The 25878-nt window shown below is 43.5% G+C and overlaps 2 protein-coding genes across 3 annotated transcripts in view; both read right to left on the bottom strand.

The window, feature by feature from the left end:
• LOC126087581 (small integral membrane protein 10-like protein 2A) overlaps nucleotides 1–25878 on the bottom strand; it is a 147667-nt gene that overhangs the window by 107618 nt on the left and 14171 nt on the right. Inside the window, exon 2 of one of the 2 annotated variants that reach the window (XM_049905152.1) lies at nucleotides 19347–19435. The exons of the other annotated variant lie outside the window; for it this stretch is intronic. Coding sequence (XP_049761109.1) covers nucleotides 19415–19435 — 21 coding nt within the window. The 3' untranslated portion in view covers nucleotides 19347–19414. Of the gene's footprint in view, nucleotides 1–19346; nucleotides 19436–25878 lie in introns of those variants that run through there. 2 annotated transcript variants of the gene reach the window in all.
• On the bottom strand, nucleotides 18142–19351 carry FAM220A (family with sequence similarity 220 member A). The gene has a single exon (XM_049905150.1). It carries the CDS (start codon nucleotides 19349–19351, stop codon nucleotides 18599–18601), a length of 753 nt encoding a protein of 250 aa, XP_049761107.1. The 3' UTR covers nucleotides 18142–18598.

The raw sequence follows: 25878 nt of genomic DNA, 5'->3' as shown, positions 1-25878 counted from the left end.
TTTGGTAGTGGATATTTCCATATACATGACTGTAGATGCAGGTCATGTAGAGCACACAAGGGGTATATTCAGGGAAATCTCTTAGACTTAACCAAGCACCTCATGGGATGAAGTTCCTAGGCTAGAAGACAAAGGGCTATAGACTCAGGGGACATCATCAGTTGGTGCAATATAGTACATAAAGACAATATCCTGTATTCTACTTTGGTGAGTAGCTTCTGGGATCTCAAAAGCTTGGGAGCAGCCATCTAAGATATAACTATTGGTCTCTTCCCGTCCAGAGCAAGGGAGAGTGAAAGAGACCATAAACTCAAGGGAGCAATTAGTCCAAAGGACTAATGGACCACATGAACCACGGCCTACACGACCCACAGACCAAGAGAACTAGATGGTACCCAGCTACCACTACCAACTGCTCTGACTGGGATCACAACAGAGGGTCCTGGACAGAGCGGGAGAAAACTGTAGAACAAAAAATCAAATTCACAAAAAAGACTAGGCTTGCTTGTCTGACAGACTGAAGGAAAGCCCAAGACAATGGCCCTAAGACACCGTTCTGACCTCTGAAGGGAGCCATTCCCAGAGACCACGTCCCAGCCAAAAAATAGACAAACATATAAGATAAAAAATAACACCTGAGAGAAACATACTCCTTAGAAGAATCAATTTAATCATAGAATAATATGTGACATGGTTGTAAATTGCTTAAATGTAATTATTAGATTTTATGAGTATTAACAACAAATTTGCTCTGTAAAATCTTTCTACATTGAATTACAATACTATTAGCAATGGAGTGGAAGCCTTTTTTAATTTTTCTCCTTTTCCTTTAATTATTACATCACTCTCAAAAAAGTTACTGATACAGGTTCACAAATTCTAATCACGACAATATCCTAGCTGAAACACAGATGATTTGACAGAATGGGCGACTACAAAAACACCAGCCACAACTTTCACCTAAAGCACAATTAGGGAAAAAAAACACACCAGCAGCAAAGAAAACAGCAGCCCATGCTTGTGACACGTGCAGGCGGAACCATGTGATTCAAAGCACCTTCGTAACTGGGTAATAATGACAGCTGTGACCAGAGGGCATCAGAAGGTTCAAAAAGGAAATCAGCATAGAGTTTTAGCCTTGTAGGTATATTGGTACATGTAAGCCGGGCTTATGAAAAATGTTTTTGTTGTCATAACTAACAACAGGAATTTTTTTTTTTTTAATAATAAGTTTCTGTTGAAACACTGCACGAAAATTTTATAGTCATTTTGGTGTCACCCCCTCTGACAGTATCACCTGGTGCAGTCTGCATCCCTGTACCCCTCTAGTGACACCCGTGGTCCTGCACCATCTCCATGATCATTGGTACGTTTGAATCACTGTTAGGTCTACTGTGTCAATCCATCTTATGGAGAATTTCCCTCATTTTCGATGACCCTCTACTTTACCAACCATGATGTCCTTTTCTAGAGATTGGTCTTTCCTGAATATGTGTCCAAAGTAAGTAAGCAAGCCAAAGTCTCACCATCCTCACTTCTAAGGAGCACTCTGGTTCTATTTCTTCTAAGACTGATTTGTTCTTTTTTCTGGCAGTCCACGGTAAAGTTGATATTCTTCACCAACAGCACAGCTCAAATGTATCCATTCTCCAGTCAGCTGAAATTCAAACCCACATCTTTTTGACTGTATTCTCCCATGATACCCCCACACATGGTCTCTGTAGCAACAAAATGGGGGGCAAGAGACCTGGCCTTTTGTGGCATACTCCCTAGAAGTACAGAATGGTCCTTCAGGTACCCTCCTCTCTGGGAGGTAGAGGGCTCAGAAATGGGATCCCCAGGACTGGGGATGTTCTAAAGAGGTGAATTTTCTGTTGGGTCCAGGGGTTAAGATCTGTAGCTGAGGAAACACAGTGGAAAGAGGTTTGAGGCACTCCACTCTCAGGAATAAGGAGGATGCTGAAGGCTCTTCCTGCTACCAAGGAAGGAAGCCTGAGATATGGAATATCTAGACTAGACAAATACATAGAGACAAAAGTTTTTTAGAGGCTATTAGGGGCTGGGAGGAGGAAGGAGGAATTACTGCTTAAGGGGCACTGAGTTTCTGTTTGGGGTGATGGAAAACTTTCAGAAATGGATAGTGGCGATGGATGCACAATACAGTGAATATAATTAACGTCAGTGATTGTACTCTTAAAAATGGTTAAAATGGCAAATTTTTTGTTATATATGTTTTTCCACAATAAAATTATTTTAAAAAAAGAAGAAGAAAGGAAAGGAAGGAAGCCTGGGGCCCTGGCCACCTCAGCTAGGTGGATCTCCTGAGAACCCAGAACTTTGATTATTTCTCCTTTTTGGGCCATCTGTTGTTCTTTGCTCCTTTCATGGTAATTGCAGTGAAAATTTTATTATGACAAACAGGTGCATGTCACTGGGGGTGACACTAGGGGTGCACGAACTGGGGGAACTGCTCCTGATCAGAAGAAGGGGAGCCTCAAGAAATGAATCAGTGCTGGCCGTGCAGAAGGGGAAGGAAGGGCAGGCTGGACCCCAGGAGGCCCGTGGGGAGGAAGGAGCCTCACCAGTGGGAAGTCGGAGTGCCCCACAAAGCCAGGCAGCCACAAGGACAGAGAGCACCTGGAGAAAGGGTCCACCTGCAGCTTCCCGGGATCAGGCAGAACTGAAGCATTGAACGGTCCCGTCTCCACCGTCTAAGATGCTTTAATTTCCACTCTAAGCATTCCCAGTAATTTTCTGTCCAATTACGTGGAAATACACCCACTTAATAGCAAACCCAATTAATGGGCTTCCCCCCATTTGTCATCTTAAGGAACTGGGGTTTGCTTTCATTAGAATTTACAATGAACAAGTTTAAGCAGCAAAGCAAAATCAGACTCTAATTTCTTGTTTTCACGTCTGATTTGGTTTAAACAATTGGGTAGCGGTGATAAGGTTGTTTCTTGTGCAAAGAACTGAATAGGAGGGAAAGCCCGCCGTGACTACAAAAAGCTGAGGAGGAACTGCGCCATCAACTACCAAGGGGAGGACTTGGCCTTTGGCTGAGTGGGAAGGAGCTACAAGAGCACTGGGCAGGGAATCGAGTACTGGTCAGGGTGCCCCCAGGACAGACAGACTGTGAGAGGTTAGATTCATCTGAGACTCGGGGCCTCCTGGGCCCCTAAGTTGGAAGGACGGGGGTTAAGAGGTCTTGAGGTCCCTGCACAGGCTGGCAGGTGAAATCACAGTCCTACAGTCCAGGAACTATGTCTCAAGGGTTTATCTTGGAATCCGAGACCCCCAGCACAGTACACCATGTGTGCTCAGCAAACCTGTGTGAACCACTTAGCTAGGGCTGAGATGGGGCTCCTTTGATGGAGGCCTCATTCCAAGGAGCTGGAAGTATAGTAAGTAAGCCTCTGAGAGCCACTTATGACACCTTCCAGAAGTTTCCCCAGCCCCCAGGGGCTATCCCACTAATGACACCCAGCACCAGCACCACTTTAATGGCTGGTGCAGACGTCAGTTTCCTCCCCCAGCTGGGAATGTTTGGGGTTGACTCTCTCCTCCCACCCGTTCATCCTGAGATCCCGGCGGGGACTTGCAATGAAACAAAGACATTCGATTCCTACTGAAAACCCTGGAAAACCAAAAGGACTCTGGTGGAACATTCTGAGCCTGTGCCCGCCTGCTTTGGTCTGCTATACGATTCTCCTGCTGCCCAAAATTCAGAGCCGAGCCTGCCTCAATTGCACATTTGTTTGGGCAATGGGCCAAATTCTGCCATCTGCTCTAATAATTTGAAGGATATGAATGTGTTTCCCTAGTGAGGCTACAAGGAACCCTGGAGGAGCAGTGGTTAAGCACTGGGTTGCTAACTAAAAGGTCAGCAATTCGAACCTACCAGCAGCTCCACAGGAGAAAGACCTGGCGCTTTGCTCCCATAAAGATTTCAGCCTAGAAAACCCTATGAGGCAGTACTACTCTGTCGCATGGGCTTACTATGAGTCAGAATCGACTTGATGGCACCCAAGAACAAGTGAGACTACCACGCTGCTTTTATAAATCCCACTGTGCCCAGTACAATATTGAACTTGACGGAGGGCATCATTACTAACACCTGACCTTGACGGTTTATGAAGCACAGCTTTAAACACCCAAGCTCATCCAAATCTAGCCAGTCTAACCTCTTTTGCAGTGTAGTTTTGATGAGCATGCCGTATTTTAAGACTGAAAAGAAAATTGTCTTTTAAATGCATTGAAGTTCTATGGTAAAACAGGACTGGGAGGGAACATCCTTTCCAGCCCATCTCCTGGGCACTTTGCAGGTCTGGGGGGAATCACCCACTTCCTGCCTGTGACTCTGAAATGGATTATGTCACATGGTGAATAAGTTCCAAATCCTATTTTTGGGAAAAGCGGTTCAGTTGGAGGCAAAGCCCAGCCTCACGCTGGAAGGAAGTCAAGGTCTGCTCAGTAAGCGTGCAATTCAAGAGGGACAAACGCTTTCAAGGTCTACCTCGATTCCTCACGCACATGTTTCACAGCCCCAAGTCACTCTGGAGTGGGGTAGTACAGGGTGTTCTTGTGAATCATCCCAAGCTCAATGTGCCTTAACCACAAGGCTGCCTCACTGCAACAAGAGCCAAAGTCATTTTCAACCAGAGTATGTATTTCCTTTGTGCTAAAGGGCAGCATACTCTACTCTCCAAACAAATCACACGCTCGGGATTAGAGCATAAAAAAAAAAAATTTGCTATCAAGTCAATTACAACTCACGGCAACCTCATGTGTCTCAGAGCAGAACTGGGCTCCATAGGGTTTTAAAGGCTGATTTTTCAGACGTAGATTGCCAGGCCTTTCTTTTGAGGTACCTCTGGGTGGACATGAACCTCCAACCAAGCATGTTTCGGTTTGCACCACCCAGGACCTCCACAGCATCACAGGAAATTAAATTTTTCAAAAGGTGCTAAAATGAAATAGACTTTAAAACCATTGCTGTTGGACACTGTGTTGTTGTCAGTTGTTGTGGAGTTGATGGTGAACCCCTGTGTGCAGAGGAGAACTGCTCCACAGGGTTTTCAAGGCTGGTACCTCTCAAAAAGCAGATTGCCAGGCCTGTCTTCTAAAGGGCCTCCGGATGGATTCGAACAGCCAACCTTTCAGCTAATAGTCAAGTGCTTAACCAACTGTGCCACTCAGGGACTCCTATTGGACAATAAATGCTTAGACTTCAACTAAGAAAAGCTAAGGAGTCTACATTTTGAAGTTTACAGAGTAACATAAAATCCAGACAAAAGGAGGCTGCCACACCCACTGACTGCCTACCAGGCATCTGGTACTTGTGCTAAACTTTCACATTTTTTTACTCAAAAACAACTCTGAAATAAACCTCGTGAGTAAGCTAAAAAGTGAGAGGTTTTCACTCAAAAAGACAACCTCTCTTTGTAGAGCAAAAGCTTACAGAAAATCATGTGCACACTCGTGGTCTGTTTTATTTTTTCACTTTTAAGAGAATGATGTTTTTGTCTTATGTTGATGGGGAGAGGCACTTAAAAGCTTTTTTAAAATGCCCTAATATATTAAAAGAAGATCTTCATATCCTGAAGAGGCAATACTATCATTAAGTGTGTCTGTAACAGGTTGTCCAGTGGAACTTTCTGTGATAACGGGAACGTTCTGTGCCTGCACTATCCAAGACAGTAGCCACTGGCTGCAGGTCACTATTCAGCACTTGAAACATGACTAGTGTGCCTAAGAACTGGTTCAAATTTTCTTTTCGTTACAACTTAAATAGCCATATGTGGCTAGTAGCTACTGTACTGGGTAGTATAGGTATAATTTTCATAACGTTAGAGGCGCAGAAGGAAAACTTAGGATTTTTTAAAAAATCTCGGACCATTAGTGAAAAAGGCAGAGGCCAAGCTGACCAACACAGCCTGAGGTTAGTGACGATTCACGCATGAAGTGAGGTTAGTGACGATTCACGCATGAAGTGAAGGACAGGCCTTTCATCCTTGAAGACCTCACCAGCACCAAAAACTTAACAGTATTGTTCCCGTTAGCCAGAGCTTTGACTCTTGGGTGTAACACTGATCATGCACCCAATCCGAAAATCAAACATCAAAGACCAGGATGTGAGTACTCTTATGAGGAAAGATGTCCCCGTTTCCCCACCGACATTCCCTCTACCTTGATCCTTCACTTGAGATCAATCACTGAGCTCTGCGAGGGTGGTGAGCTTGGTTTTATTTACTGCTCTACCTCCAGCACCTGCTGGAGCCCTGGTGGCGCAGTGGTTAAGAGCTTCAGCTGCTAACCAAGAGCTCGGCAGTTCAAATCCACCAGCCGCTCCTTGGAAACCCCATGGGGCAGTTCTACTCTGTCCTATACGGTCGGTATGAGTTGTAATCGACTCAAGGGCAGTGGGTTTGGTTTTGGGTCCAGCACCTGCTAGGATGGCAGGTACCCAATAAATATTTGCTGAATGTTGAATGACCATCATGGAAGGAAGCGACAGGGATGAAACTAACATGACATAAAAAAGTAACTGTCCTTGGAGCCATTTTTGTTTTCCCAGTTGCTGCCAATTTTGACTCATGCTAACCCCATGTGTGTCAAAGTAGAACTGTGCCCCACAGCATTTTCAGTGCCTAATTCTTCAGAAGTAGATCACCAGGCCATTCTTTCAAGGCACTTCTGGGTGGATTCGAACCTCCAACCTTTTGGTTAGCAGCCGAACACCATAACCGTTGGCACCACCCAGGAACTCTGCTTGGAGCCATACAGGATTTAAATCCTGGCTCTGCCAGTTACTAGTTCTGTGACCTAGTGTTAAGGATTGAATTGTGTCCCCCCCCCCCAAAATATGACTTGAAATCCTAACCCCTGTATCTGTAGATATGACCTTGTTTGGAAATAGAGAAGTTTCTCTTGTTATGTTAATGAGGCCACACTACCCTATACTGAATCCTAAACTAATCACTTCTGAGTTAGAAAAAGACCAGAATAGACACAGAGATAAAGACACACAGACAGACGGACAAACAGGAAAAGAGATGTCACCTGGGATCATCCATATAAGCCAAGGAACACCAACGAAACAAAGAAGGCCTGGGCCTACCAACAAGGCCAAAACCCTAATTTGAACTTCAGCCTCCGAAAGTGTGAGAAAATAAATTTCTGTTGTTTAAAGCCACCCCCTTTTGGTATTGGTGTTACAGTGGCACTAGCAAACCAAGACACCTAGCCTCCATTTCCTCAGCCCAAAAATGAGAATCACTGTGCTGTTCTGAAGATTAAGGTAGTGTTGCACCCAGCAGAGTCGCTGCCTATTCACGCCGTGGGGTTGGAGCTCAGAGGATAGCCTCTGTTGTTGTTGGGTGCCATTGAGTCGATTCCAACTCACAGCCACCCCACGTGAGAGTAGAACTGTCCCGTAGGGTTTTCTTGGTTGTAGTCTTTATGGGAGCAGATCGCCAGGTCTTTGTCCCCACACAGAGTAACTGGATAGGTTTGAACTGCCAACCTTTTAGCTGTTAGAATGACCAATTACCTGAAAAAGAATGAAATGCCCTCAAAGGTACAGCCTTACCATTAGTAGCTCTTTTAATAAAACATTCTTGTTCTAAAATATCTTGAGAACAGTAAATATGGGGGAGAACCATGTGCATAAAAATACAAGCTTTATAATATAAAGGCGAGATTTACAGTTAACTCACTCCAGATTTTGTGATATTGCAAAAACATATCCGAGGAGCTTTGAATATCACGTCTGAATGAAGCAGGAGAGAGGAAGCGCCATTCTAGCAAGTTCCCCAACAGATTAAAATGGAAATATCCAACAAAGAGAAAGCCTGGTGTTTATGTGAACAAGCTGCTTTATTGTAATAAGTTCTAACTGGTGCTCAAAACATTTCTATGAAATTCAATAGCTTGCTATTTATATATACTCTACTTTCCCAATTCATCATAAAAAAAATTTCCTGATAGATCTTTTACCAGAATGCCTTGGAAACAGCAATAGTTCACTGACGTTACTGAACAATAGCAGTTTCCCAGCTTTTAGTAGAGTCCTGCATTTTAAGAACATTGCACTACAAGCCTCAAAAGAAAACTAAAGTTGTGGTTCATGTAGTGAAAAATCAACTCATCCCACGTGGCAAGTTTCCCTTTAAGGGTCTCCAAGAGGCTCCCGCACAAAGGACTGGCCAAAGAAAACTCACTGTTGCCCGTGCTGAATTAGCACAGACGCCAGTGCTTCTAGAAGGGTCTGTGTACCTGCGGGCAGAAGTGAGATTCTGACAAGCCGGCTCAGAACAAATGACCACTCTTGTCAGTGCTGCGTGAGAAAGTGGTTTCATGATCAAAGTCATGGCTAGTCTAGGCTGCAATCGTTACGGGAGCAGATCACCAGGTCTTTCTCCCGCGAGCCACTGGGTGGGTTCGAACCGCCAACCTTTTGGTTAGCTGCGCCACCAAGGCTCCTAACGCACCTCTGTGGGTATGGAAATTAAACAGTTAGGATCCTGTTGTAATGTTTGATCCATTACACTCACTATGATTAACAAATCATACTGAACTAAACTAAGTCCTGCACTTTGAGGTTAATTTTTGTTTAAGAACGTAGATAAACAAAATAATCGGAAAAAGAAACAAGGCCTTCGCTGAAGCAAAACATTCCCCAAATGAACACGTGGCGCCCTCTTGTGGCTAATGCCAGCCTTGCATGCACCACTGTGTCTGTGAGGGGGGTGGCTTTCATGCCTCCCCATTCTCCCCTCCTCCAACTCCGCAGCTTCATAAATTACCCCGCAACTCGCTAACACACACATCCAGCAGCAGCAGGACCCTGTGTGCTGGGGCGTGCTTCAGCTGTTCACCTTCAGGGGAAGGTGAGAATTTTCCATTCAAGCTTTAAAATTTGCCCAGAATAAAGGCCACTAGCAACTACTTGGACGTTCCTGAGTGGCGCAAACCGTTAAGCACCGCTTGACTATTAGCCGAAAGGTTGGCTGTTGGAACTCACCCACAGGTGCCTTGGAAGACAGGCCTGGCAATCTTCTTCCGAAAGGTCACAGCCTTGCAAACTCTATGGAGCAGTTCTACTTTGCGTATACCTCCAAAAACAAACATTACCCCATTTGGAGTACAAGTTTTAAATTTTCAGTTGGCTAGGTATTCTTTTTAAACTGCTGTCATTAACTTTTAGTTTTAGTTCACTGTAATTAAGTGAGGCCTGTACATTCTCTGGTTTTTAGAATTTATTAGCATTTCCTTTTGACCTAATCTGTGATGGATAATTATTAGTTTTTGTAAATTAGTGAATGTAATATTCCAAATAAATATTTCACAGATGTTTAAAAAGGAAGAAAAATTAGCTGGTGGTGTAATGGCTAAACACTTGGCTGCTAACCAAAAGGTTGGCGGTTCAAACCCACCAGTGGCTCCAAGAGAGAAAAGACTTGGTGATCTATTCCCATAAGGACTGCAGCCCAGGAAACCCTATGAGGCAGTTCTACTCCGTCCTGTAGGGCACTGTGAGTCAGAATAGACAGCACACGACCACCACCTTCAAAAGAGCCCTATGCTGATTTTAGCATAGGGCTCTTTTGAAGGTGGTGGTCGAAAGGCAAGCTTTTCAATCAATGAATGGCTGTCAAAGAATTTACAATACAAAATTTAAAAAATGGGACATCCATTTTTCACAATGGTCAGAAGGGGCCTCTACAGGATTGAAACCCTGGAGCCTCATACTTACCTGGGGCAGGTCCTTTGGTCTGAGTAACTCTCATCTAGAATGAGCTAGGCAATTCCACCCCTTTTTCTGGCTCCTCCTCCTTCCCCTTAACAAACCAAGTCCACCACTGCTGTGAATCTGAACGCTGAAGGATACAATTCACACATTGATCACACATTGTGGAGGGGGGCCTGACGCCACAGTCCTGATATTCTAGCACTTCTGTGGCTAAAAAGCAAACCCGTTGCTCCCCGCAGGAAGCTGGTGGAAAAAATCCATTTGGGGCATAATATTCACCACATAAATTATGCAAATTTTAAAACAAAATGGCTGACTGTGCTCTTTTGCCAAATACAGGGATTGAAGAATCAGGGAATAATATATTCAACCCAAATGTACGATGTTGACGCTGAACCATATGTTCTTGTTAAAGAATCACTCAAACTCTGAACTAGTCCAGGAAAAACGGAGACGCGGATTTTAAAAAGAATCCCAAACATTTGAATGTTGTTTTTAAATGCACGTTTATCTGCCACACCTTGATTTTACACTGCAGAGTAGAAAATGGAAAGACTAAATTTTGCAATGAACACACCTGGTGCTCACCTGGCCGTGGGGAGGCAGGACATGGTTCTGCTCCCAAAGGCACCAGGACCGGGGCCTGAGAACAGTGCGTTTCCCTCACCGCTGCCTTCTCAGTTCCAGGATTCGACACTTAAATGTCTGGATTTGCAGAGAGCTCATTTGCCATGTGGAGAACCAGGTATAGGCATTTAAAGTAAATTAACCCCTTTTTTTTCTCAGAGCCCCTCACATTCAAGAGGTTTTCCTGAAAAGGTCTGAGTCTTTATCAGGTCTTTTAAAAGAGGGAAAATGACAAGAATCCGTGCTTTTGCTGCACTGTGAGTTGTAGGCTCCTCTGTCCTGGCTATGCTATTCCTACATGTCTGACAAAGAGCATTTGAGAACTTAGCCGGGAAGAGGCAGCTGCACAATGCCAGTCAAAGGATGGCAGAGCCAGGAGACTTCCTCCAAGTCATCAGAATAAGGAGCAGTGCGGAGTCCTTGTAACAATAAAGAAATAATAAAGAAAAGCTTTAAGAGTTAGAAAACGGAGCCAGTTCCCTAATTTTCTCCAACTAAATTACCTGATTGTTTCCTAGTATCAGAAACAGCACTCTTGTGAGACAGACAGGGGAAAGGAAAAGAGGTCAAGTCCACTTCCTTAAAACACTGAAAGCATTGAACAGTTAATTGGAGAATTTCAATCTGTTAACGCTGTCCTGCTGTGGTGGCTTGCGTCTTGCTGTGATACTGGAAGCTATGTGACTGGTATGTCAAATACCAGCAGAGTCACCCATGGTAGACAGGTTTCAGAGGCACTTCCAGATCAAAACAGACTAGGACAACAATGGGCTCAAACATAGAAGATCCTGGAGATGGTGCAGGATCTGTTCTGTTCTATGTAAGGTCTCCATGAGTCGGCACCGACTCATAGCAACTAACGAATACTGTCCTGGAGTCCATAGTTGTGCAAATGCTTTAAAGCACTCCTCGGCTGCTAACTTAAAGGTTGAAGATTCAACTCCACCCAGAGGTGCCTGGGAAGAAAGGCCTGGCAACCTACTTCCAAACACTCGGCCATTAAAAACTCTATGGAGCACAGTTCTAATCTGACACACATGGGGTTACCATGAGCTGGAATTGACTTGACAGCAAACGGTACTGTCGTGAGCCACAGCTACCCTAGAAAAATTCCCAATATTGTTACTTACCTGAATAAAAACTAAATTAAATTAACTATAAAGAGCAAAATTATACCACCGTCTACTCTTGCACCCTTGAATTACTGATTGGTTTACCAGAAGGAAACACGACACTCAAGGACTCCTCAGCCCCAACGGTCTCCTGTTGTGCTGTAAAGACGACTGAGGTGAACGTCTGATTGAGTAAGGCCTGGACACACTTCCCAACTCAACAGAGTATTCCTGTAAAAACAATGTCTTGATCTGCCTCAATAAAGCAAGACAATTTATTTCAGGAGAAAGGAAAGAAAGTTCGTCCTGAGAGTTACTTGTCCTAGAAAGCAAGCACTTTGGCAAGTAATCTTTTCCATTCAAACTTCTGTTCATATACAGCACTCGAGCAGTTAGTATGCAAAATTTGAAGTGCAATTGAAAGTAAACAGATGCTTTTCAATTGACCTGGTTAATTGGGTTTTGATAAAAACAAAATGTTTCAGATAAGAGAAAACATTCCAGAAGCAAAGGGGAGTCCAGAAGGAGCTGCACTCTTACCTAAGCTTCTAATTTCAAAACTTCCACTGCCTGTATAGTCGCTTGCTTGGGTTGGGTTGAGGTTTAAGTCTCGTTTTAAAGGTTCCACTCCTTGCCAAGCCTGAAGACCGCAGTTTCCACCTGAGAGTTCAAACATACAGGCAAGGCTCGTTTTATTGCACTTTGCAGATAATGCGTTTTTACAAATGGAAGGTTTGTGGCAACCCTGAGTCAAGCAAGTCTATGGGCTCCATTTTCTCAACACTGTGTGCTCACATCGTGTCTGTTACATTTTGGTAATCCTTGCAGTATTTCAAACTTTTTCATTATCATTTTATCTGTTATGGTGATCTGTGATCAGTGAACTTTGATGTTACTCTTGTAATTGTTTTGGGGCGCCACAAAACGCGCCCATATAAGATGGCTAACTTAATGTGTGTGTTCTGGCTGCTCCACTGACCAGCCGTTCCCCACCCGCCCCCCACCCCAATCTCTCTTCCTCTCCTTGGGCCTCCCTATTCCCTGAGACACAATATTGCTATTAGGCCAATTAATAACCCTACAATGGCTTCAGTGTTGGGGTGAGAGGAAGAGTCATACGTCTCTCATTTTAAATCAAAAGCTAGAAATGATTAACCTTAGTGAGGAAGGCATGTTGAAAGGCCAAAAGCTAGGCCTCTTGCACAGTCAGCCAAGTCGTGAATACAAAGCAAAAGTTCTTGAAGGGAATTAAAAGTGCTGCTCCAGTGAACACACAAATGATAAGAAAGTGAAACAGCCTAATTGCTGATATGGAGAGTTTTAGTAGTCTGGGTAGAAGATCAAATCAGCCACAACATTCCCTTAAACGAAAACCTAATCCAGAGCAAGGCTCTAACTCTCTTTGTTATTGATTGAATTGTGTTCCCCAAAAATATGTGTCAACTTGGCTAGGTCATGATTCCCAGTATTGTGTGATTGTCCACCATCTTGTCATCTGATGTGATTTTCCTGTGCCTTGTAAATCCTACCTCTATGATGTTAATAAGGCAGGATTAGCAGCAATTAGGTTAAGGAGGCAGGACTCAACCTACAAGATTAGGTTGTGCCTTAAGTCGATTTCTTTTGAGATATAAAAAAGAGAAGCAAGCAGAGAGACATGGGGACCTCATACCACCAAGAAACAAGACCTAGGAGAATAGCGTGTCCTTCGGACCCAGAGTCCCTGCGCTCAGAAACTCCTAGACAGGGGAAGATTGATGACTAGGACTTTCCCTCAGAGCCAAAAGAGAAATCCTTCCCCTGGAGTTAGCACCCTGAATTCGGACTTCTAGCCTCCTAGACGGTGAAAGAATAGATTTCTTTTTGTTGAAGCCATCCACTTATGGTATTTGTTATAGCAGCACTAGATATCTAAGCCGTTATTCAATTCTGTGAAGGCTGAGAGAGGTGAGGAAGCTGCATAAGAAAGGTTTGAAGCTAGCAGAGGTTGGTTCATGAGGCTTAAGGAAAGATGCCATCTCTGTAACATAAAAGTGCAAGGCGAAGCAGCAAGAACTGTTGTAGACGCTGCAGCAAGTTACCCAGAAGATCCAGCTAATTGATGAAGGCGGCTACACTGAACAACACACTTTCAGTGTAGACAAAACAGCATTATATTAGAAGAAGATGCCATTTACGACTTTCATAGGTAGCCAGAAGTCAATGTCTTGCTTCAAGGCTTCAAAGCTTCAAAGGACAGGCTGAACTTGTTAAGGGCTAATGCAGCTGGTGACTTTAAGTTGAAGCCAATGATAATTTACCGTTCCAAAAATCCTAAGGCCCTTAAGAATTATGCTAAATTTACTCTGCCTGTGCTCTATAAATGGAACAAAGCCTGGATGACCGCATATTTGTTTACCACATGGTTTACTAAACAGTTTAAGCCCACTGTTGAGACCTACTGCTCAGGAAAAGATTCCTTTGAAAACATTACTGCTCACTGACAAGGCACCTGGTCACCCAAGAGTTCTGATGGAGACGTACAAGGAGATTAATATTTCCATGCCTGCGAACACAACATCCATTCTGCAGCCCGTGAATCAAGGAGTAATTTTGACTTTCAAGTCTTACTATTTAAGAAATACACTTTGTAAGGCTGCCATAGATAGTGATTCATCTGATGGATCTGGGCAAAGTAAACTGAAAACGTTTTGGAAAGGATTCATCATTCTGGATGCCATTAAGAACATTCATGATTCATGGGAAGAGGTCAAAACATCAACATTAACAGGAGTTTGGAAGAAGATGATTCCAACTCTCATGGATGACTTTAAGAGGTTCAAGACTTCAGTGGAGGAAGAAACTGCAGATGTAATGGAAATGGCAAGAGAACTAGAAGTGGAGCTTGAAGATGTAACTGAATTGCTGCAATCTCATGATAAAATTTTAATGGATGACGAGTTGCTTCTTAAAAAGTCAAAATCAAACTCGTTGCCGTCGAGTTGATTCTGACTCATAGTGACCCTATAGGACAGAGTAGAACTGCCCCATAGAGCTTCCAAGGAGCAGCTGGGGGATTCAAACTGCCGACCTTCTGGTTAGCAGTCATAGCGTTTAACCACTACGCCACCAAGGTTTCCAGTTGCTTCTTATGGATGAGCAAAGCAAGTGGTTTCTTGAGATGAAATCTACTCCTGATGAAGATCCTGTGAACATTGTTGAAATGACAACAAAGAATTTAGAACACTATATAAACTTTAGTTGCTAAAGCAGCGGCAGTGTTTGAGAGGACTGACTCCAATTTTGAAAGAAGTTCTTCTGTGGATAAAATGCTATCAAACAGCATTATATGCTACAGAGAAATCTTTCTTAAAACGAAGAGTCAATCGATGAAGCAAACTTCACTGTTGTCTTATTTTAAGAAACAGCCACAGCCACCCCAACCTTCAACAACCACCACCCTGATCAGTCAGCAGCCATCAACATCCAGGCAAGACCCTCCACCAGCAAAAAGATCACGACTCACGGAAGGCTCAATGATTAGCATTTTTTAGCAATAAAGAATTTTTAAATTAAGATGTGTACGTTGTTTATTTAAACATAATGCTGTTGCACACTTAATAGACTACAGTATAGTGTAAACCTAACTTTTATATGCACTGGGAAACCAAAAACTTCATTTGACTCACTTTATTGCAGTGGTCTGGAACCAAACCTGCAATATCTCCACAGTATGCCTGTACTGTTCCAGAGATCCCATCTGTTTCTTCTGCTTGGAAGGTTTAAAAAGAATTTGAAAATTATCTCATAAGAAACTGTAGAGAGAATTCTATAGCACATTTCTGATTCTGTGTGAATTCACAGTATAGCCAATGATCTATGTGAATTTTAGAATACACAGATTTATACTAAGTTCTAAAATACATTTCTTGGTTATTTATAAAATCAGTAGTCATATAAGAATGATCTATTTAAGTGCAACTTTATTTTTTATTCTCTAGAGGTTTGCAACTTCATAATCACTTCAAGACCTCACCACCATTCCCGTATTAAAATAAAAAAAGAAATTGTTTCTAAATTTAAAATGATTGCTGTGTTTAACCCTTAAAAGCCTTCCACAGGCAGAGTCCACAAAGGCAAAAAAAAAAAAAAAAAAGCATCTAATTTTAAGAATCACAATTCTTTTAAAACAAGCTTCCCTTAGTTCTTATTGCCCAAACTATAAAACTTGTTGCCGTCAAGCTGATTCTGACTCATGGCGACCCCACGTGTTACAGAGTGGAACTGCTCCGTACAATCTCTGTACTTCCAGGGCGTGATCCCTTTTATAACCCAATCATGGAAGCTTAGTTTATGCACAAGAATGTCTCCTTCTTTCTGTAGTAATTGCCTCCGAATAAAAGGGTTTAAAGGCCTTCATTTTATAAAATCATGACACTATATAAGAAGCATTTATCATGTTTCTTCTGGGCTGTCTGTCACCTTTTGCTCCTGAGTTCCAGGTAAAGCTATCCCCAGAACTTTCAACAGGAGAGCGAATCTTCAGACAGGAAATGTACACAGTTAAGCACCAAAGGAAAACATAACAGCTAAGTATATGCGTACAAAAACATCAATGTGAAGAAACAAGTTACTGTGACCTTTCCCCTGCCGTGACGTGAGTTTATGTAGCCTCTTGCCTTGGTTCTTTGGAAAAACAGCTTGCTTTTCCCCCCAAGCCCTAAGGAGTAGCCTTTGCCCTAGTTTTCTACCCTAGAGCATATTTTTTTTTTTTTTTTGATTACTCACATTTCCCGTGTAATCAAACCTAATGGTTTGATACTTTGCATCTGGCCCTAGGCTTCAGCTTGTCCTACGACTGCTATGCACCTTGCAGGGACTGGTCAATAGACTATGCAAAGTAAGTGTCTATACTCTACTATGCAAATGAAGTATCTGAGAGGGGACTGGCCAGTTTTTAGCTCTGCTGGGAGGGGCTGTGCCTTGAAATTGAGAGTTATGTATAGATGCAGCTGACCCCACAGAGGTTTTTTAGAGACAGAAAGAGGGAAGAAAGAAGACAGAAGGGGAGAGAGGGGGGAGGCAAAGAACCTCCTAAAAAAGCTATAAGGGCAGAGTTGATGCCGACGGCCTGCAGGGCCAACAGGAGCCTGTCCTCAGGGGGCTGAGAGCTGAGAACTCTGTCCTGCAGTGAAGAAGGGAGGCAGGTGCTTTCCTCTTGGGGGAGAGGAGCCTTCCAGACTTTGCCTGCATGCTTCCTGATCCTGGCCCTAAGTTGTACCCTGTCGCTTCCTTAATCAGCCATTTAACTGTACATATGGTCTGTGAGTTGTGTGTGACCACTGCAACGTATGGAACCCAGAAGAGAAGCAGAGTGGCCTGGGGAGGATAGCTGATGTCAGAATTGGTAAAAACTTTGGGAGGGTGGAGGTACGTCAGGTCCTGACACTACTACTCTTACTTGCATTTCACATCCCCAAAGCTGCTTTTAGGAAAAAACACACTTTATTTTAATGCAACCACATGAAAACATTTTTAATTTATTACTTCAGCATTTGATGCCCAATAGAGAATTCTGTACTTTTCTCTGCAATTGGCTGAATACATTTACATACTTGCAATTTACAAAACAAAGAAATAACAACAGTTGATGAGTCATGGAAAGTTCCATCCCAAAGGAGTAGACTTGGTTGTTTTTTTTGTAAAGAAGTAAAAGGAGTAGAGCTTGCAAGGAAACAGTCCCCATTTTTAAAACATTTAAAATAAATGTGTCCTCATCTCATTTCACAATCCGTTGGTGACACCACATGGCGTGTCCTTTAGCCAGAGTTTTACTTGCTCAATCAGGACAGTGTCATTTCAGACTCGATGGTGATCGTGTTTTTCAAAGGTTCATCTAAGCACCATCCCAAAGGACCACAGTGCACTATTTCATTAGACCCTGTGAAGAGACTGAAGCGGCTCAGTTCTGACCTAGCTTTACGTTTTGTTTTTCAACCTCTGCTTCCGGTCTTTTAGATCAGCAACCCACTTCAGTGCTAAGAGATGTTTAAGAATTAAGAAGACAGCATTAATAAAGAGACCAGATAAACCAAGACTACACACGTAAAAAAATACTTATATTTATTACGCTGAAGAAGAGATTTTATTTTTCATTTCCCCAAAACACTAAAACAGCACGCAGCACAGTAATTCAGCACACAATAGAAGCTGCTATAGGCAATCAATAATCCTGGAAATGGTTGTTTTAAGTCTCACCTCGGGGTTCCTTAGAAACTTACACACAAGGGTGACTCTTCAATGACTTTACCAAAGTTATCCACAAACAGCAAAAGGAGTTACTTCCGAAAAATCTTAGTGTAAAAGATATCTCAATCCCTAGAAACTGGGAACATTCTAGAATGGAAATACCTGATTTACCTCTCTGTAAACTGAGCTACACTGAATATTTTCAAGCTCATTTTTACTTAAGATAACACTACTAGGGTTCCTAATTCGAGAAAGGATTATTCTAAAGGTAAATTTAATACTGCAACTTTCATCTGAGGGCCTACATGTAAACTGTGTTTCAAGTGGAAAAAAAAAAAAGTGTCTGAGAAAAGAAATTCTCCTGCAGACCAAAATTTTTCCACAAAATGCAGAAATGGTAACAGCTGACCACAAACTCACCACAGCTTTTAGAAGGTAGAGAGGGTTGACTTTTACAAATATCCACTTCTATCAGATGATCAAAGGCAGGCTGAAGAGCAGTATCTGGCCAATAGTCCTTCAAAACAGGTACTAAAGATTTACAAAGAACTTTATGTTAAACAAGGTTCTAATCTGATATTTATTATCTACCAATATTCTTCTGAAATGGATTTCCCAATTCTGAATGTCCTTCAAGCACAAGTTAAAATACACTCAAAAATTTCCTTCTGAGTCAGCCAGCTTTTTGTGAGTTTCAATTCCATTTAATTTGGTCTAGCCATACAACCAGAGCAGGAACTTGACGGCTGCACTGTTTGCATCTAGACTTAATGCAAAGGAAATCACTCTTTAAGACAACTCTTGAAATTAATCTCACTATCTTTATTGTTCTGCTTGTACCTTAGCTATAGTATAACAGATTTGCAAATTCCAAAGCTCAGAGAGCCAGTAACCCCAGTGTCACCTGCAGATCACTTGGTATACTTTGTACACTTGAGAGCATTTCCTTGTACTCTATTGTTTGCTCTGAAAACACGGGCTTCAAACAGTCAAGGGAAGCATTTTTTGTCTCATTATTCAGGGGGACATCAGGACATGCATACAGGGTTGCAGAAAGGATGGAGTACAGGGAAGGCGGTTCAAGCTCAGAGATGATCCCAAGAAAAGCACTCGGTGATTCATCCTCAAGAATTCCCGTTCCTAATTGCAGCAGATTCAGTTCGTGGTAACGTGGTAGTTCCAAAGGCTGGAGACGTGCAGACCACACCCCGGGCTCTCCTTTGCGGCACCAGTTTCTGCGGCGGTCAGTGGCCCTTGGCCCTCTTCTCAGCCAGTCCCTCACCAGAGCCTCGCCAACATCTGGGAGCACCTTCACACCCCGCCCTTCCGTGCGAGCAAAGGACAGAGCCATGGTCTTGCTCAGAGCGGCTGCTAAAGCGGAATTTCTTCTTAAGGATTCTTGCAAGTCTGGAGCCTCGCTCAGGTCATTTTTCATTTCCACTGATAACTCATTTGGTGAATTTCCATTTACATTGAACGCAGGTTGATCCACCCAGGACAGTACGTCTGATGGGTCAGAACTCTCCTGGGTTCTCTTATCAAGCCCGTATAATGATTTGTCTGAGCCAGCTTCTCCCTCCTCCTCCGCTTTGGCAAGGCATTTGCCAAGGGTCCCTCTTCCATCCCTCATACTTTGTACTCTCTGATGCCAGGGGCTCGAGGACACGCCTTGGTCACAGTCAGAAGCAGGCACTCAGTGGATCTCAATATGAACCTGGAAAATATAATCAAATTTCAATTTCATCCTGAAGATGAGATTCCTAAGAAAGTCTACCCACATCAGATATTTCCTAACAAATATTAGGATCGTTGGTACCAAGGTGTGGTGAAATGCGTTCCTTTATACGACCTTTTGCTTTGGTTCTTTAGAAAGACAGCTTGAGAAAAGTTTTTCCCCTAAATCCTGAGGAGTTACCTTTGTCTTAGTTTTCTACCCCAAAGGGTTTGTTACAGCTCCTGGGTAAGCTGTAAACAAGGACGGTTTGATATTTTTTGCCTGGCGCTGGGCTGCAGCCTGCCCTGCGATTGGCATGCCTCTTGCAGGGTTCCTGGCCCTGGTGGCAATTCCCTGCCTCGAAATTGACAAGGAGTTCGCATAATTAAGCAGCCAACCCAAAGAGGTTTTTGAGACAGAAAGAAGCGGCAGGACAGAAGTAGGAAGAAAGAAGAGAGAAGAGAGCAGCAGAGGGGAGACAAGAAACCTCCTACACGAGCTGTAACACAGGTCAAGGGCTGCAACACTGAATATGGAAACAGGCCCAGAAGGGGCTCCACTGCAGAGCAGCAGCGACAGACAGAGGGCCGAGAGGAGCCTGCCCTCAGGGGGCCAAGAGGAGCCTGCCCTCAGGGGGCCGAGAGGAGGCCTGCACACTCCAGAGGCGCTGAGAGAGCTGTCCTGCACTGAAGAAGAGAGACTGCCTGCGTGCTTCCTGAGTTGGGCCTGTTGAGCCTGATCCCGAGTTGTACCCTGTTCCCTAATAAGCCACTTAACTGTAAGTGTGCTCTCTGAGTTCTGCTGCGGCTGCTGCAATGGATCATCAAACCCGGAAGAGAAGTAGATAGTGCTATGGGAGGGACGGCTGGTGTCAGAATTGGTAAAAAGGCTGGAGGCCAGAGGTGCGTCCGACCCCCACCTCACTGGAATCAGCCTTGGGCTGATCTTGATTCGCACTATGCCCCCTGAAGTTAGGTTCTGAGGACACTGACACTACTACTATTACTGTCACTCCCACCTTGTGATAGCAAACAGCATGACCACCTACCCACTGGAGATCACAGCAAGAGCAGTACTTCACTAATGCAGAGTTCCCTACAAACACTGAAGAAAAATATAAACTCTGAGACTCTGTACTTTTTGTGGGAATGCAGTTATTTGCACAGGTTCAACAGAACTCTGTCCTCCCTTTAACCAGGATGTAACAATGAATTGATTATGGAACCGGGGTCTTACCTGGAGAGACACTGGGGAACGATTCTCCTAGACTCAGGTATGACGAGCCACTTTTAAGGAGCCAAGGTCAACTCTACTTACGGCTCTGATGTCTACAAAGTTCTAGCAGGAAAACTAGCCCGGAAGGGTCCTGGCCTTAAAGAAGATAAGGGAGATCACCTCCTGGCAGGCCAGGAACTTTTAGCAAATTTTGGAGACCCCGATAAAAAAAGACTTCCCCCACATCTATAACTACTTCGGTTCCAGTTAAAAATGTCGTAGAGAAAGTGTCTTGGGCTTAGTTTCTAATATTCAGGATAGCAAATAACAGAGGCTTTCAAAAGATCAATTTGAGATCCCTTATGAAAATTTCTGGGCAGAAGCTGGTTTGTGACCTCAGTAGTTGTTCAATACTGTGTGGCTCTAGAGTGCAAGAGCAACCTCAAGGTTGCTGCATGGTTAATTAACACTCTTGCTGCACCTACAAACCTAATGAGACCAGGTGTGTGTGTGTGTCTATGTCTGTGTCTGTGTGAGATCAAGAATAATCTTTCTTACCAGACTGAGTCCAGCACAACTAGATGGTGTCCCACTACTACCACCAACTGCTCTGACAAGGGATCACAACAGAAGGTCCTGGACAGAGCTGGAGAAAAATGTAGAACAAAATTCCAACTCACAAAAAAAAGACCCGACTTATTGGCCTGACAGAGACTAGAGAAAACCCAAGAGTATGGCCCCCAGACACCCTTTTAGCTCAGTAATGAGTCACTCCTGAAGTTCACCCTTCATCCAAAGATTAGATAGGCCCATAAAACAAAACAAAACTAAAGGGGCACAACAGCCCAGGCCAAGGACTAGAAGCCAAGGACTGAAAAGCTGGTAATGGGGAACCCAAGGTCGAGAAGGGGAGAGCGTTGACAAGTCATGGGATTGATAACCCATGTCACGAAACAATGTGTACTAATTGTTTAATGAGAAGCTAGTTTGTTCTGTAAACTTTCATCAAAAGTACAACAACAACAAAAACAAATCTGTCTTTGACATTATGATCCAAATGGGGCAACTGTCAGGAAAAACTGGGAAAGACTTTGAAATGAACAAAAAATAAGATTACCGATAATGCTGTCTACCACATTCCTCCCTGGGTTATCTAACTTTACGAGGGCCTACACCTTTCATTAAGGTGCCCTAGTGGCACAATGGTTAAAGGTTTGGCTGCTGACCCAAAGGTCTGCAGCTTGAACCCACCGGCGGCTCCGCAGGAGGGAGTCCTGGCGATCTGCTTCTGTAAAGGTGACAGCCTAGGAAACCCTACGGGGCAGTTCTGTTCTGTAACATGGGGTTGCCGTGTGTTGGAACTGGCTCAACGGCACCAAACAGCAGCAACACTGGGTAGAAGGGATGGACATGTGAGCGTGTGAGGCAGAAGCCGGGCAAAAGTGAGCCAACACCTCATCCTCCACAGTGGGGAGACAAAGAGACATGGCCTGGAAATGGAAAATCAAGAAGCGACCACACCAGCGTGTAATTTAGAAATAGCAAAGTAAACACAGAAAGACCCAGCTACTGCTGAAACTGACTGACTTCAGGGTTGGAGAAACCAAAGTAGGAAACAGATGTTTCTCTTAATTGATCTTACAGACATAGATGACTCTTTAAGTTACATAAATGTACAACTGTTAATTTTTTTTTTAAGTTCAAAAAGAGTACATGGGGAAGAGAATAGAGCCAGTAAGTATTATTGGAGGCTAAGGCGGAAAGCAAGGCGGGCTGAGGATGGGGCTGTGGAGCTTAACAGGAGCCAGGAGGCAGCAGCACTGACCAGGGTCATGAAGAACGTGGATGTCACTGGGCAGGCGACCAGGTCGGGGGGGCACCACTGGTGAATTTTTAGCAAGGAAATGATGGCGAGACTTGTATTTTAGGTTAGCTGCTCTGGCTGCCGTGTGGCGGACAGACTGGAAAGGAACCACACTGGACAGGAACCACACTGGACACAGAGGACCAACTTGGGGCTACTTCAGTAGTTCAGGGAAAAGATGGAGGGCTGGAGTCAGGAGGTGCTAATAGAGAAAATTAAGTATTTTAGCATGTAAAATCAGAAAAAAGATGGCGGCTGATTAGATGTAGAAGGTGAAATGACTTACAGGTTCTTTCGAAAAAGAAAGTTTCTGCTTTCAACTCTGGGTAATGAAGGTGTCATCGAATGAAAAAGAGGGGGAGGCACAGGTCAGAGGGGGATTAAGGAGTTCAGATGAGGACATAAAGAGTTTGATTAAAAAAAAAAAAAGTTTGACGGTGGCACTTCCAGCAAGCAGTTGGATTTATAAAGTCTTTAGCCCAAGAGATGTCAGAGCTGGGGAGGTAGATCAGAAATCCCGGCTTTACAAAGTGTTAAACTGCTGACTCTGGTAAACAGCACATCAAAAGAAAGGACAGATGGAAGGTAGTATACGGAAGGCTGAGACCACCAAAATATAAAGCCTGGTCAGAGGTGGAGTCCACAAAAGACACCAAGGAGGAACACTCAAAACAGTAAGAGGAAAACCGAGTGTTGCAGAGGCCCACTGAGTTGAGTGCTTCAAAAAGAAGAGAGTGGTTAAGATCTGTTTCTTGCACACACAACTCAGTCCAGCTACAGGTAAATTCTGAAAAACTCTTTGCAAAATCTTCTAGTCCAGCAGTTGTTAAAACGGGGTGAACCCACCTCAAGGCATGGAGGAAAATATCAGAATGTCTTTGCCTTTTATCTCTTCTCCCTTTTAATTTTCTGAATGTTTTATAATCTATACTACATTTTTATAGGGCAAGTTATATAGTTTATGATCATGTATCTATACCTGGTGGTGCATGCTCAAAATATTTTCTTGGTAGAAACTGACCATCACTCTTTGTATCTGAGTAGTGGAACCCAGACAGTTGAGTAGATTCTGAATCAGAGTGACCCTACAGTACGGAGCAGAAATGCCCCATAGGGTCTCCAAGGAGTGGCTAGTGGATTCAAACTGCTGAACTCTTGGTTAGCAGCCATAACGCTTAACCACTACGCCACCAGGGCTCCTGAATAGAATAAGCACTCCACAAATATAAGGTGGTATTACTGTAAGTGTAGAGTCCATCAACATTTCAAAACAAAGTAATCAAGCTAAACCTAATCTTCTCTTAACTTTCCAAAGTTCGTTATTTCAAACTTAACATTTACATTACTGATTTGAAATGTACTAAGAATAAACACGGATCCCTGGGTGGCACAATTTGCACCTGACAACTAACCAAAAGGTTGGCAGTTCAAACCCACCCAACAGCACCAGAAGGAAAGGCCTGGCAATCTGCTTCCAGAAAGATTATAGGCAAAAAACCCCATGAAGCTAAGTTCTACTCTGTAAGACATGGGGTCTCTACAAGTCAGAATCGACTTGCTGGCAAAGGGTTAAGAATGGACATTCTCCTGAAATGAAAGCATTCTTAAACATACTTTTAATACATATTAAAATAGATTGTTTTATCTTTTATTTCTTAATAAAAATAGGTCACTTTAATATGGGACAGCTCAGAAAAATTAGTGTCTAACCACTGTTACTATGTTCTTGTACAAGGGCCTAGTATTCAGAAAGATGAAGTACTTCCAGAATTGTGTTAAAATATTTGAAATATGGGCTATTAATCATTTATTTAATAATTTAATAATGATAAAGAGCTTACTGATGACCTTCTAGTTCTTTAGTAAATGCCATAATCAACTATATATTAACTCTCTTTCCAAAAATACAAATACCTGAGTAGGTCAATGAATACATTTTGGCTCCTAGCATTCGACTAGCCAATCCTTCGATACTAGACTGTATTAGAGATATTACTTACTGCCGAGAGCCAGAAATAACTTTTAAATAATTTCTAAACATATTTAATAGTCATTTGTAAAATATTTTTTCATAGTTTATTCTCACTACCCGAGACATCTATTGTACCAGATACTGTATGCACAATTATATAATTAACTCTGGGGCCCCCAGCTATCTTCCTCACCACCCCCAACTAAGTCTACAAAATAAACAGCATGTATTATGGCACACAACTTATCCTCCAAAACTTAGACCACCCCGATGAGGGAAGAGGCATATTCTGGAGTTCACGGGAGTATGAATCAGGAACAACAGTGTGGTTGTTACTGTGAGTCGCCTTTAAGTCAACTCCGACTCCCGGCGACCCCCATGTGCAGAGCAGAGCTGTGCTCTGTAGAATTTTCAAGGGTATGACCTTTCGAAAGCAAACTGCCAGGCCTACTTCTGAGGCATCGTTGAGTGGGTTTCAACCACCAACCTTTCAGTTAGTAGGTCTACCCCTCAAGCATGTGTGCCACCCAGGGACTCCATAAACAGTACCAAAAACCAAACCTACTGCCACTGAGCCAACTCTGCCTCATAGTGATTCTTACAGGACAGAGCAGAACTGCCCCACAGGGTTTCCAAGACTGTGATCTTTACAGAAGCAGACTGCCCCACCTTTCTCCCTAGGAGTGGCTAGTGAGTTCAAACCGCCAACCTTTCGGTTAGCAGGTTAACCGCTGTGCTACCAGGGCTCCTACCAAAAACATAGCAGTGGGAGTAAATTCCTGAACTTACTGTTCCCCTACAGACGATAAAGGCTGAGAAATAAAGAGGCTCAGCACCATGGGTTTGGTATGTCCACAAGGATCTCTGATGCAGACACAAGAAACCACCTTCCACAAAAAGCCCCACCTCCACTGAAGGCAGATGGCCTGCTGGATGATAACGGACCTGACCCAGTTAGGCAGCTGGACTCCTGTCCTCCCACTTGCCCTCATCCAAGCTATTCATGGCTCTGTTCAGTTAAAAATATCCTGGCCTCTACGCTCCTAAAAGAAGCTGGCAAGCTGAGTCCCAGAGGGGAGAGGGAAAAAGTCACAGCAAACATAGCCTGGCCCGCTCAGCCAAGGGCAGGGTGACAATGGGCTGGCTCTGAGTGGGTCTCAAATAACAACAGCTTACAGACATGCTCCAGGACGGTCCTGCCCTCACCAGACTTGGAACGGGGACATGAAAGTGTCTGACTGTCCCTGTGCTCCTGGCTAAAATGACCATCCTGGGGAGCTGATGGAAACAAACCCCTCATTCCTACATAGCTCAGAGGACGAGAACCAGAAATGATCCAATCATTTCTGAATGAAGCCACGTCATAACCACAGGGTACACACAAACTCTGAG

Source organism: Elephas maximus, chromosome 12, assembly GCF_024166365.1.
Source record: "Elephas maximus indicus isolate mEleMax1 chromosome 12, mEleMax1 primary haplotype, whole genome shotgun sequence".
NCBI classification, from domain to species: Eukaryota; Metazoa; Chordata; class Mammalia; order Proboscidea; family Elephantidae; genus Elephas; species Elephas maximus.
Note: the sequence above shows the minus strand (reverse complement) of the source record. Positions and strands in the feature narration are given on the sequence as shown.